Source organism: Lygodium microphyllum, chromosome 11, assembly GCF_053477565.2.
Source record: "Lygodium microphyllum isolate KBCC chromosome 11, Lygodium_microphyllum_v1.1.10, whole genome shotgun sequence".
NCBI classification, from domain to species: domain Eukaryota; kingdom Viridiplantae; phylum Streptophyta; class Polypodiopsida; order Schizaeales; family Lygodiaceae; genus Lygodium; species Lygodium microphyllum.
Window position 1 is genome coordinate 19,350,275 of NC_141145.1, and position 15,057 is coordinate 19,365,331.

At 40.5% G+C, this 15,057-nt stretch overlaps 1 protein-coding gene across 8 annotated transcripts in view; it reads right to left on the bottom strand.

Annotated features, from left to right (window-relative positions):
* LOC148028601 (sodium/hydrogen exchanger 5-like) overlaps positions 1-15,057 on the bottom strand; it is a 133,075-nt gene that overhangs the window by 86,681 nt on the left and 31,337 nt on the right. For 5 of the 8 annotated variants that reach the window (XM_087688865.1, XM_087688864.1, XM_087688868.1 and 2 more), the window contains exon 2: positions 1,152-1,359. The exons of the other annotated variants lie outside the window; for them this stretch is intronic. In XM_087688865.1, the coding sequence (XP_087544991.1) occupies positions 1,152-1,323 (172 nt within the window). In that variant the 5' untranslated portion in view covers positions 1,324-1,359. The remainder of the gene's footprint in view (positions 1-1,151; positions 1,360-15,057) is intronic. 8 annotated transcript variants of the gene reach the window in all.

Consider the following 15,057-nt stretch of genomic DNA (forward strand, 5'->3'; position numbering starts at 1 on the left):
AGTGCCTAACAAGAGCTGTCTAATAGCTGACACCCAAATATTTTATTGTGAAAGCACCTAAAATAAACTCCCACAAGATTGACCATGGCTGATCATCAAAAATTCAGCCAATGTGTTCAGACTCGCAAACATCCTCTGTGAACAAATTATTGCACCCTAATGAGTTGACATGCTTATTATTGGGATGTGATTTTTGGCAAAGCTCATTGTCTATGAAATGAAAGTATTGATGTCTTTTTTGCTCCACATTAAAAGTGGGAAATGGAATTAAGCATATGCCACAATGAGGAATTATACCATCCCAAGTTGTACATATGTAGACCAAGAGCCTCAAGGGTTTTCAATGTTTCAAATCGCCCCAATTTCTGAGATACCCAATTAGTTATTTGTTTAAATACACTTTTTAGCCTCAAGATATCCAATGTGTTATAATATTAAACTATAGAATATAACCTTATGAAAAAGAGATTTTATCATATCTATTTCAGAATAGAGATCCTATCTTATCCTTATTCTCAGTCCATTCAGCAACTGTTACACAATATGCAGATCGGTTAAACAAGGATGTCTTTTCAACACTTTGTTATATGCCAAATCTGTTAGACAAGAATGTCTGCTCAAGGCTTTTTCATAAGTTGTTATCGCTCAACAAATGTTATTGTATACAGATAAGCTTACCTCTTAAGGATATTGGATGGGCTGCAATTGCTAAATGTATCACATTTTTTGGCTCAAGCATTTGTGCCTCAAAATGATGCAAAAGAAAACAAAGCACATACGGATATGCTATCTTTGGCAGCATGTTTAACATATCAAAAGTCAAAATTGCTTTCTTTAACTCTATGCGATTCAAATAGACTAGGTTGGTTGGGACACATCAAGAGATTTCAGTATCATCACTCCACACAATAAGGCAGCTCTTCCAAAACTACATAGAAGGTAATATCAAACAATATGCAAACTTATATCAACATAAAAAACAAGTAAAATCCCTCCCAATTATAAAGACAATCTTTGGCATATGCTTGCAAAGCCTAATAACATACCATCTACCATGGCCATCATCTAGACTTTGTCAGACAAATAATTCTGTTAATCCACTGGAAATTGGACAAGTAAAAGAAAGATGTCGACTTATATAAATTGCATACCAAGTAGCAATGCTGCACCAGCTTCATGCAGAACCATAATCTTCTTCCGTCTCAACAGATGGCCCACAATGAAAGTGAACACCAACATCACAATTTGTACACTGATGGATACACTTGCAACATTTGCTGCTTCTACCTCCATGACCTCTCTTCGCTTTTCCAAAAAGCTCATGCCAATTGATGATCCACAACTGATTTAACTAAAACCCTGTACTCCCAATATACATGAGGACCACCGTTCAGAACACAAGCATTTCATCAAGAGATTTTTTGCAGCTAATCCTCTTTTAGAAATTTGTGAATGCAGATATTAGAAAGTGCTGTAGTTGAAAGCTACAATTATTTCTAGACCTTACTATTTGTTTGTTCTTAGATCCCTATTAAGAGACTTATAAGGCCCATATCGGTGAACCATTCAGTTAAAAATTAGTAAACTTGTACTGCTCACTGAAAGGTTAAATGAGAAATTTTGTGCGCATAGCACACCAATGTCAAAACTCTTTATTTTCTGAAGGGATAATATTGAACTATCCAATTACTGTGCTCCTTTCCTCTCTTTTGTTTGCTACCCTCATCAATCTTCATGGCCTACTAATTGGTTCAAGTTGGTACTCGAATTTGCAGAGTCTTATCAATTTAACTAGTAAGACTGGGTGTGCGCCTGAGCATTGCCCTTTTCTTAATAATGAGAGTATATATGTTAAAGAAAGGTATCTATATCATCCAAAAAAAAGATGAGCCATAACTGAGAGACTCAGTCAGCATTCTTAAGAAACTTACGGTAGACTCAAAACATATTTTGCCTAATTCTTGTAAGTACAATCAAGACCTCTTTGCATATCTACTTATTACCCTTAGATGCATAGCTGTTCTATTGGTTTCTATGTTGCTATTGATTTTCCCTATTGCTAGAGGGGCAAATGTGACTTAGGATGAAATCCTTTCTCTTTAAAAAAACTAGATTCAATGTCAGATATGGCGATATTCCTTCCACCCCTAAAGTCAGTCTTCATTTGGAAGTTGTTGAGCTAAGAAATGCATTCCGTGCTGATTAGCCACTTAAACAGCCCAAAACAAGCTTAATTTAATGAAAACCTAAAACAAGGAGCGGTTCGAGAGAGTTCAGTGAAACTCTAGAGGGTCCATCCTCATCTATAAATAGGCAGGCTGCCCCCATTCAGTCTCAACTCTTCCATGCAGGTTTCTCACCCTTGAGTGCAGATTTCAGCCATTAGTCCACGCACACGTGGCTGTCCAGCCTTCGCGACTGCTGCCATCACCTCATTTTACTGCCATATTTTAGTGTGGCATTCTATTGCTACATTTTGTTGCTTCACCCACATCATCAAGCATCATCCACTGCAATCACCTCAGTCTCCTCACACTCTGGTGATTAGCATTTGGTGTTTCTCTCTTTCTCTCACTCCAACTGGTGGTCACAACACTTAGGATCCATCTGCGGTGGACCCCACTCTCCGACACGCTACTTTGCCCTTGGGCACACTATATACTCTTGCATTCATTTACAGCATTCATTCACTTCAAAGTTATGTTCTCTCCATCCCTTCTTCTATTTGTGTTTGAGTTTTGAATTTTGCATTTAGGGTTTGAGTTTTGAGTTTTGCGTTTAGGATTTGGGTTTTGCTTTTTGTGTTTGTCTCGTTGTGCTTCTATTTGTCTCATTTAGAGTTTGAGTTTTGCTTTCCGTATCTGTGTTTGCCTCATTGTGCTTTTGGGGTCGTACACTCTGTGTTTCCGTGCAAACCCTAGCAATCAATACGGACCTGAAGACATCCCTTCTTTCAGTTTTGCTACTCCTTCCGGACCAATTGGTGAGGCTGGCCATCTTTCTAATCATGGAGGCAATACGACATTTGGGACGACCGGTGATCCATCTTCATCATCTTGGCCAAGCCCTGTGTCAAGTTTGTACAACCCTTTTGAGTCATTCGAATCAAAACCCTCTTCTATTTTGCCTTTTGGTGTGCAGGATCCGAATGGTTATATGTATGTAAATCTTCATAGAGGGGGCTCAAGAAGCAGACATTCATCATCAAGTATACCTACATCTTTTGTCTCATTTAAGCAAGTCAATTACTCTTCTTCTCTCCTTCCCATCCCACCCTATTCTCTTGAAGCCATATCACACTCATTTCAAAACCTCGGCTTACATTCCACACCCGCCTCTACCACACTGGGAGTTGGATCTTCTATCTTCGCTCCTAGCATATTCTCATTCTCTATTCCATATTCACATCACGGTGCCTCATTAGGGGGCATTCGACCTCTTATCACTATCACCTACCCTTTTCCACAAGCCATTCCATACTATGGAACTTCGTTACAGGGACTGCCACCCTCTACCTTTCCTCATGTAGACCCATCTTTTCCACTTTGGATGGCTGTGATGGGCATTCCCCTCACTACTATTAGCAGATTAGTCAGTTCATGGTTGAGTCTATACATGTGGTATAGTAGGCTGGGCACAGAGATATTTTAGGCATTTTATTTGTCAACATTTATTGTGTTTTGGCATTATTTACAGCCAGTTGACCAGCATTTAATGCTGGCCGACCAGTCATATTTTTGGCATTTATTTGGCCTATATATTCTCAGGCTCCTTCCTCCACGTTCATTCATCACTTGACAGTTCTTGGAGAGAGGAAGCATGCACCAATGCCTCCATAGCCGGAGACTCACATTGCTTCTGTACTATCTCATGTCTTGGTATATAGATTCCATTTCTCGAGCATACATCTAAGTTCTTATCTATGTTGTGTTCTTTCTTTCCCTTTCTCTTTTGTCTTGTATTTTAGCAGTTTATAACACCTTATGTTTACGCTCCATTCTTGCACCACTTCTAATAACTACCCCCAACTACACACACATAATGACCTATCAGATGCAAGGATTTCCATCCTCTACTTATGGTCCATCGTCACACTTTCCATGGGTTACTCCTACACAGCGATTTCCATCCTCTACTCCACATGTTCCTATCCCTTCACCATGGGGTCCTTATGCGACGACAATGCCCGTGCCTAGTAATTCCATGTACACATTTGGATCCACCATGCGCACTTCTTGAATGCCTGGTGGGCACTATGGGACCCATTTCCACGTGCATTCCTTTCCCCCACAATACCCACCCTATCCACCTTATTCGAGCACTACCACTCCTGTTGCCTCAGCAAAGAATGCCTTCACAGATAAAACTCGTTTCAACGGGTCGAATTTCACTACTTGATCGAACTATATGCAGCAAGTGCTTGAGTTTCAAGGTCTTTGGGGCCTTGTTGTTGGTCTTGAGCCTATGTCTAGCCCTCACTTAGGCCACCTTGATTACATCTGTCTATGGAGAGCTCGCAATGCCACAGCCAATGTCGAGTTGATGCAACGTTTGCTTTCTGAGTTTCACTCTCAGTTACAGTACTTACCTCTTGCATCAGAATGTTGGAGTCATCTAATTGACCACTATCTGGCTTGAGATCGTCCTCGGTGTATGGTATTTCTTTCTCCAATCTCATAAGCTTTCAAAATATGTTGTCCATCTCTAATCTGAAAATCACCTCTTTTAGAGACACCTATTAATACTTTACCTTTTCCAATCTTAAAACATTTGAGTGGGTTTAAGTATTTCAATTCTGACGAATCTGGGCCAATCCTTGCATCTATGTGAGATTGTAACAAATCTTTTGTATATCAATTATTGCCAAGACATATTGACTCAATAAATTCTTGTAAAGGGGGAGGAGCTGGTTCCCCTCTCAACGTGGTGTCGACTCTCTCTCTCTCTCTCTCTCTCTCTCTCTCTCTCTCTCTCTCTCTCTCTCTCACAATTTTCATGGTGATAATTGATTCAGTTGGTTAAGTTCAAAGTATTATCATTCTCATGTTCTTCCCCGCACTTACATTGGTATGAGAGCAAGGACTTCTTTCCAAGAACTTTTCTAGGTAACAAGATCTTTGGACCCAACTTTCTCACCATGTCAATAGGTGAAGAGAAGAATTTTGTGAACCAGAAGGCTCCCGACACTCTGTATGTATATGCTTCTCTGATTATGAGAAGATACAAAGATACAAGGAGCTGAAAACCGATCTAGAAATTCAAGCTTTTATGGAGAAAGGGCTAAAGCACAAGCTAAAGCGAAGGTCTTTGAAGATTTCCTTAGTGAGAAGGCTCTTGAGATAGAGGGTATTACAATTGCAAAGGCATATCTTAGAATAAAAGGTATCAATGTTATTGATGCAACTAAGTCTACGAAAGGTAACATATCACCTATCATTTGAGGTTCCACCCAAGCAGTGACTTCAAAGTCTCATCATACACAAGCTGCCTCCTCTTGTCCCAAGAATCCCTTCATGGAGAAGGGCATGGAGAAAGTCAAAGAACCAGCTATTTCCATGGTAGCTAAATCTCCAAAGGTGCTTTTAGCAAAGGAAAACAATGCTAAAAGAGACTTCAAGCTTAAAGAGAAGAGCATCAAGTTTGACGTTTTCTATGATAAGAGAGACTCTTACAAAGCTGTGTCTTTTTCTAGACAATTTAATGTTGCTTTTGGTGGTGAAGATTATACAAATAAATCAAAAAATAGGATGGTTAAAATGTATATGAAGGATGCCGCTTTGAATTGGTGGCTCAAAGTTGTTCAAGAGGAAAAGAAACCCAACTCTTGGAAAGAGTTTAAGGAGATGTGCAACAATAAGTTTTTGTCTTTATTCTTTGAAGCTGATATGCAACAAGAATGGGATGAGCTGAAGCAAAGCCATGGAAACAATGTTGAAACATATATTAACAAGTTTTCAATTGTTTCTCTTAAATTTACATCTCTTAATGAAGTTACTTCCAATATGGAGATGAGAAAGTTTATCCATAGATTACATTTGACAGTATGACGATCTGTCAAGATGATAAAGCCTGATATTTTGGAAGCAGCCCAAGATACTGCCTTAGAAACTGAATAATTGCATATACCATGGATACTTCGTAAAACCTCCCAAAAAAAAAAAAAAAAGACACATGGTATGTCAATGCTCAATAAGGCAAAGAAGGAAAACCAGCCCCAAAAGACACCTCAAGCAAATGTTGTACCTAAGGAATCCTTGCAACAAGATGAAACTCCATCAGAGAAAAGGAAGCTTTTTATGGCTTGGGGTAAGATTGCTAATCAACCTATTCTCATTTATTTTGATACAAGGGCTACATACCATTACATCCATTCTCGGATTGTTAAAGCTCTACATCTACCAAAGGAGAGGTTTGGAACACCAAAAATATCAGGTGCTGCTTTTCAAGGAATGGAGTCTAAAGTTACTCCCCTTATTGGGAAACTACGAATTGAGATAGGAGATTATGTAAATCATGAGAGTTTTGTCATGGGAGATCTTGGTCATTGTGATCTTGTATTAGAAATACCTTGGCATAGAAACACATAAAGTTGGTATTTGCAGAATTCTTGAAACACTATTTTCAAGTGTGGCTTACGCTCTAATGCATCTTTTGAATGAACCAATATATCATCAAAGAAAGTACCTATAAACTTCTGATGTGCACTAAAGATTCTTTCCAACATTCTATTAAAGGTTGTAGGAGCATTGGTGAGACCAAATGGTAACTCATACAAACCAAAAGTTGTCATGATATGAATATCTTGAGGAGCAATCCTTATCTGATGGTAGCCACTCTTCAAGTCAATCCGACTGAATAATTTGGATCCATCCGATCTATCCAAGATATCATCAATTCTTAAATAGGAAGCCTATTCAAATTGTAATTTTGTTGAGGGCCATGTAATCCACACACATATGCCAAGATCAATCTTTTTTTTGCACTAAGAGGACTAGAGAGCAAAAAGATAAGAGAAACTAGGTGTTATTAGACCCTTCTCCAAGAGCTCCTCATTCACTTGCTTCATAATCTCCTCTTATTGTATGGCAAAAAGAGAGAATTTTTACTATAAGAGATTCACTACTTGGGTCATATTATATCCAAAGATGAGATTGCGATAGATCCAAAAAAAATCAAGGTTATTGTAGAATGGCAAAATTGTCTATTGTTCATGAAGTTCGAAGTTTCTTGGGATTATGCTCTTATTATAGGAGATTCATTAAATGATTTGTAGTGGTTATTGGACCATTGCATGATTTAACCAAGAAATCAGTGGCATTCCAATGGACCAGTTCATGAAGTTCAAAGTTTCTTAGGATTATGCTTTTATTTTAGGAGATTCATTAAATGGTTTGCAGTGGTTCTTAAACCATTGCATGATTTAACCAAGAAAGCAGTGGCATTCCAATGGACCAAACTAGAGAATAAAGCTTTTGAAGCTCTGAAGCTCTATATCAGCAAAGGACCTGTTTTTATTATACCTAATTTGTCAAAATCTTTCTTTATGGAATGTGATGCTTCACAAAACTGCATTGGTGTAGTCTTAAACCAAAAAAGGGTGTGTAGTTGCTTATGCAAGCAGAAGGTTGCAAAATGCATAAAGAAATGCTACTACGAATAAAAAGGAGTTAATAGCCATCATTCAAGCTTTAAAAGATTGGAGATACTATTAGATTGAGAATTTCTCATCAAGACCAAACCATGAAAATTTGAGACATTTTCTCAACCAACCAAAGATTTCTAAAAAGCATATTCGATGGGCCGATTATTTAGCTCAATTTAACTTTCAAATACTGCATATTACTGGAAAGCAAAACAAAGTAGTTGTCCCCTATCAAGAAAACCTCAAATTCATGCAGCGTACATGATTCATCATACAGATTTCACTAGTATGAGGGATCTGTATGCTTCTAATGAAGATTTTAAAATCAGCTGGGAGAGTTTACAACTTGATAAAAGGATAAACTCTTATATTATTATCAAATGAATTTCTTATGATGAAAAATAAGTTATGTGTTACTAAAGATTTCAAGCCTAAAGTAATGGAAGAATGTTATCCGGCACCTTACATAGCTCGTCGTGGTATTTTGGCCACAGCCAAGGCACTTGAATTTTGATTGGCCAAGTCTTCAACGAGACATTGAGCAATTTATCAAAGAATGTTTTGTGTGCCAAAAGATCAACCAAAAGCCTACAAGACTTTTGCCATCATTACCAATTCCGAGCCAACCTTAGGAAAGCATTACTATGGATTTTATTTTTTGCTTATCAAAATCAGCAAACGACAATGATGGTATATAAAATATTATTGACGGGTTTACATTTCATTCCAATCAAGAAGACTATAAAGTCTTAATATATGGCTAGAATATTTATTCAACAAATCTTTAAGTATCATGGATTACCACAATCAATTATAGGTGATAGAGATCCACAAGCCACTAGTCTCCTTTAACGAGCTCTTTTTAAAAATTTGGGTGCAAAGCTTAGCTTTTCTTCTTCTTATTATCCTCAAACAGATGGTCAAAGTGACAAAGTCAATCTCACAATATTGGATATATTAAAGTGCTATTGCCATGAAGCCGACCAACAATGGCAAAAGTAATTGTCTTTGGTAAAATATACCTATAACAACGCAATTCATACTTCTACAAGTAAAGCACTATTTGAGTTTATATATGGAAAAACACTCTTATTACCCATTCTCAAAACTAAGAAAAAGATATTTCATGCCAGAGTTCATGTGTGATATGGAAAAAGCTTTCGCCCAAGTTAGACAAGCTATTCAAATATCTCAAGAAAAACACAAGAAAGCAAAAGATAAGCATCAAAGGCAATTGATTTTACAAAAAGAAGATTGGATGTGGTTGAAATTTCACAAAGCTCGTCTAAGAAGCTCTAACAAGTTTCCATTCCAAGTCACTAAGCTCGCAGCAAGAAATTATGGGTCATTTCAAGTCACTAAAAAGATTAATGATGTTTGTTACAGGTTACAACTTCTAGAGCATTGGAGAATTCACAATGCTTTTTATATCCATCTTTTGAAGCCTTGTAAAGGGCCTCCACCATTGAAACCTGTAATAGAGAATCCACCTGAAGTAGATGAACGGAAGAGAAAGAAGATACTTCAACTAGAGCAAATAATTTTTCATATGATTAAGAAACGAGAAAGAAACATTCCTAGAAAATTCCTTTTAAAATTTAAAAATTACTCTCATTTAGATTCTAAATGGATGTCAAAAGACTATCCAAAAATACTTGCAGCTTATGAAGAAGCTCTAGTATCAGAAATACTTCAAGAAATGTCTTGAGAACAAGACGAGAAAGGGATGTAACAAACATTTTGTATAACAATTGTTAGCAAGACATATTGACTCAATAAATTCCTGAAAAGCGGGAGGAATCGGTTCCCCGTCTCAATGCACTGTCAACTCCTCTCTCTCTCTCTTTTTTCTAATTTTCATGGTGATAATTAATTGAGTTGATTAAGTTCAAAGTATTGTCATTAATACGTTCTTCCCTACGCTTACAAAGATAACCTCACCCAAATATCTTGCTATTTCTGAAAAGTTTCACTTAAGATTACACTCCTCTAGGGATAGCCAATGAAGCTTATTGGGCTCTCATATGTCTAGTCATCTTCTTACCCCTTTGTCATGCATGACTTCAACTTGCTTGGGATTGTCTCTAATGGATATGAAATTATCCTTGTAGGCTAGGGTCCTCCCTTCCCTCAGTCTCACCACACCATTTGATTTCTTTGAATATCTACTTCCAACATCTAATCATTCTCTACAATGCCTGAGAGCCTCCCATTTTGAGCTTAGGTCTTTCGAGAAGAGCATATCACTCCAGATTAGCTCTTTCTATCTTCCACCCGGCATCTTGTCACTAACAATTCAAGGCTTCAATAAAATTGCCCATGCTAGTGACAGCAACCCTCCCACGGCAGAAAATAAACATGAAACCAAGGTAGAAGCATGCAAAATCTATGCACATGGCTGAGCCATTAATCTCAAAACTGAAAAAAAACCATAAATCTTCCACTTAATAATGAACAAATTCGTTTTCTTCATCATCTTCATCCATAGCTTCAACCATTATACAAGAACAAAAGGGAAAAGAGAAATTTCTGCGCAAAAGACAGAGGAGAGAGGAGAGAGAACAAATTTTTGTACCACCAAAAAGGAAATATGCCATTGGACAAAAGAGGAAAGGGAAAGAGGCACATAACCACTCGTGCACTCCACCCCACCTCTTCCCCAAAAAGCACACCCCTTCGTATTTTTATTATTTCTTTGAAACTTTGATGCATTTGATATTATAAGACCTTTGGCCTTTAATTTTGAGTATTCCTACCCTTTACAAATGCATGCACGTAACACTTTTGTGTATACCATTTATTTATGATGGATGTGGATGTGGATATGGCCCTCTCATATAGGTGTGTATTTTAGTGATTTTGTAACAATGTATTTGTTATCTTTTTTACAAAAGATGAAATTATGATATATGCATGGACATTTTTGTGTCTTGTTTTTATGCTTCTTTGGGTGTCATCATTTCTCCCACACTGAAATGTGAAGCGTCCTCGCGAACCTTGTCAAAGAAGAACCACTGTCTAACACAAAACACTTCCAAAATTGTTAGTAAAACAACTTTAATCATAAGGCCTAGCCATAGTAGGGTATGGGACTCCAAATCCACGACCACCAGAGTAAGGAACTCCTGCCTCCACTATACTCCCACACTGAAAAACTTGTATAGTCTCCAAAAGATAGGGTTTGATTTTCACCAAGGGATCACAAGAACAACTTTCTCCATCCCAATAGGGAAAAGAAATAATGATTTCCTTCATCATGTTGCTCCAAAGGGCACCTTATCAAAATAAAGCTCTCACTTGTGTACAAAAAAATAGAGGAGCATAGGAATATGCTCTTGTGAATAGGTCTTGTTGTAACAGATATGAATCTATGGCTAGGGAAGAGAGGAAATTATGGAAACGTACCTTAAATTTTTATGCAGGATATGTTGCTATGGTAATTGTTTTAAGCCTTATTTCAAAAGTCAATGTGGATGCATTATGTGTCCACAAAGATTAAGAATGAGGGGAAAAGCAAGAGGGGGAATAGACAATCATTAATGTGGGTAAGGAGGTGGATAGAAAACTTTGCTGAGTAGGTGAGGCCAATGAGGGAATCATGTAGCAAAGAGGTTGGACTCTAGAGCCTAGAAAAAACCATTTTTATTGTATGTTCTTAATGTTTTTGTGTTTTTTAGATGTTAATATCATAATTAAAAAAATGTTTTCTTAAATTTGTTCAAAGGAAAACTTATCTGTTGTTTGTAATATCAGTTGCCACATGAGATAAAGTAAGGGGAATAAAAAATGGAGGGAAATTGGTAGAGGAGGATAAGAGTAGGGGGAGGAAAGTAGGTGAATGAAAGGGGCAAATGAGGGATGGGCAAACCCATCTTTTACTTCGGTAGTTTTCCACTTGGACATTGAAGTGAAAGGGTGTAGGTGGGCCTTGTTAGCGTTCAAATTCTGGTCTGGTCAGTCGGACTGCCACGTGGCAGTCCGACCTGGTACTGCACCAGTTTCTGGCTATTTATAGCCGGTCTTCTGCAGTCTCTCCTATCACTGTTCGCAGGTTTCTGGCTGGAGACTCGTGCAGATTTCATCTCTGTCTGCAGATTTCAGGTTGGAGATCGTGCAGACTGCAACGGACTTCAAGGTGAACAGCAGGTTGCACCGTCGAGGTGGAGACACGCAGTCCCACGCACTGCGCCCGTGTACATATCTGCATATCTTTGTATACAGCACACTTTATACAGCAGATCTTCATCTTCCACTGTCTCTTTCTCTCTCTTCTCTCTGCGTTCTCTCTCTCTCAGTCTTGGTCCCACGCTTCCGCATCACTGCACTCTGACATGGTATCAGAGCAATGTAGAAGGGCTGGCTGAGTGAAGAACCAACCTGAATAAGAGTTTCCATCGCGACACAAGGCTCCGTTTCCAGCGTTTGAGGGCGAGCGGGAGGGCTGTGCCTCGGAACAAGGCTGAAGCGAGCGTGGGCGCGCGGGAAAGGAGTCCAATTGGTGGATTTGCTGCTGTTTTGCAGATTTCATCTCTGTCTGCAGATTTCAGGTTGGAGATCGTGCAGACTGCAACGGACTTCGAGGTGAACAGCAGGTTGCACCGTCGAGGTGGAGACACGCAGTCCCGCGCACTGCGCCCGTGTACATATCTGCATATCTTTGTATACAGCACACTTTATACAACAGATCTTCATCTTCCACTGTCTCTTTCTCTCTCTTCTCTCTGCGTTCTCTCTCTCTCAGTCTTGGTCCCACGCTTCCGCATCACTGCACTCTGACATGGTATCAGAGCAATGTAGAAGGGCTGGCTGAGTGAAGAACCAACCTGAAGAAGAGTTTCCATCGCGACACAAGGCTCCGTTTCCAGCGTTTGAGGGCGAGCGGGAGGGCTGCGCCTCGGAACAAGGCTGAAGCGAGCGTGGGCGCGCGGGAAAGGAGTCCAATTGGTGGATTTGCTGCTGTTTGCTGCTGTTTGAAGAGAAGGAAGGCTGAGTTTTCAGTCTTCAAGTGCAGGTTTTGCTTTTTCATCGCCTCCAGCAGGTGAAGAAGGTTCGAGACGCGGAAAAGGAGCACTAGCAGGCTGCGTTTTCACAGTAAGAGGGGGCTGCTTTTGCGTTTGTGAAGGCATTACAGGTGAAGATGTCTACAGAGATTGACTTGGAGTTCCAGACGATCATGGACCGGAAGGTGCCTGTCTTACCGGCTCTTCCCGCAGATCAAAAGCTCGATGGCGACAATTACCGCATCTGGCACGTGATGATGTCGGCCATCCTTGAGTCCTCTGCGACAAACTGAATGCCCGGATTCGTTCTTTTCTTTTTCTGTCTTGTACTACAGCTGTGATATCCCACATCGAGCACTTGACGGTGGCTCAGGAGATATGGCTGGAGCTTAATTAGATGTATAACCGGATGACCCTGTCCGTGAACAAGTCTTCTTCGTTGCGGGAGCACATCAACAAGCTTAGATAGCTTCAGATGTAGGTTCCAAATGCGGGGAAGCCGATTTCCTCCGAAGACATGGCAATCACACTTTTGTCCCAGTTGCCGCTACGATTCGGTGCTTTCTACTCTGCCCTTATTGCTTTGGGCATGAGTCTACTCTTCGGTGGGAAGAGCCGGTTCCTATGGTCTTGGACCAAGAGGAACAACTGAAGGGACAGCATGCTTCCAAGTCGGAAGCCTTGACAAGTCAAGCCTCTCAGAAGAAGGGAAAGGACCAAAAGAAGAAGGAGGAGGACAACAAGTCAAAGAATGACAAGGACAAAGAATCCACATGCCATATTTGTGGAGAGACTGGCCATTGGAAGAAGGATTGCCCTGACAAAGACAAGAAGGACACCAACAAGAAGGACACCAAGGATTCTGGAACGGTAGTTGCACCCTCATCAGCTGCGTTTCTTCATCTAGCTGTCATTGAGGACTCTACACCGAATGCTTCTGATGCTGCGATGACAGCTCCCCAGGCTCGAGAGTGGATCATTGACAGTGGTGCTTCCCGGCATATGACTCCTTCATCAGTTGGTGTTGCCCAATTGCGACCTTCGCGTGGGCAGATTCTCATTGGAGATAGCTCTTCGGTGTCTATTGCAGGACGGGGTGAGATGCAGCTTATTCCAGATGGATGTGGTGGTACCCATACCTCAGAGGTCTTGCATATGCCAGGTTTAGGATATCATCTACTTTTGGTTCATAAGATTTGTTCCATTGGACTTTTGGTGGAGTTTGACAGTGATTCGGTACAAGTCCTTGATCATGCGTCAAGGAAGGTTCTCTCATCAGGATATGAGGAGGACTGCATCTACAAATTGACGTCTTCTACTGCTCTCCCTACTCTTCTTCTTACCTCTTAGACACAGTCAGAGCTATGGCATGCTCGGTTTGGTCACCTCAACTATGATTATCTTCGAAGGGCGTCACGTGGACAGCTCGTTCGAGGGTTGCCAAACATAGTGGTGAGCCAACAGCCATGTGTCTCCTGCATTCGTGGGAAACAGCATAGGGATGCGATTCCCAACAAAGCTTCGCGGCGGTCTACTTCACCGATGGAGCTTGTATCTACGGATCTTTGTGGCCCTATGAGGAACGAGTCCTTGAGAGGAAGCTCGTACTTCATGTTGATCGTAGATGACTACAGCAAGATGACTTGGGCCTATTTCTTGGCATTGAAGTCAGAGGCCTTCTTCCACTTCAAGGATTGGCTTCTCTTTGAGGAGAACCGATCAGGCCGGCGATTGAAGACCTTGCGATCCGACAAGGGTGGTGAATTTGTTTCTAATGAGTTTGCTCGTTTTTGTGCAGATAAAGGTATTCACCAAGAGTTTGCTGATACTAACACTCCTCAAGAAAATGGCATTCTTGAACGGAAGAACCGAAGTGTGATCGAGATGGCGCACACCGTGATGGAGCACTGATAGACACCTCAGTTTCTGTGGGCCGAGGCTGTGGCTACTGCAGTCCACATCCTTAACCGATCCCCCACTTCGGCCGTTCATGGGATGACACCTTTTGAGCCATACTTTGGGACTAAGCCCGATGTTTCTTATTTTAGGGTTTTTGGGTGTGATGCCTATGTTCACATTTCCAAGGCTCATCGTGATAAATTTGAAGCAACTTCTCGAAGACAGGTGTTTGTTGGCTACAGCTCTCAGTCCCAAGGCTATCGTTTGTATGATCCCGTCAAGCGGGATGTGTACACCAGTCGAGATGTGCGGTTCGTGGAGGTTTCGGCCATAGCAGTGGGTGACGAGCATCCCGTTCTTGGAGATCCAGGGGAGAGTTGGGCTCCCGAGACAATTCTTTTGGAGCCCGCGCCTTTTGATTCCGATTTTGTTTCTGATACAGAGTCTACTGTTCTACCGGTCACCCCCGAGGAGTTACCACCGGTGGATATCCCAGAGTCTTCAGCTGATGGAGAG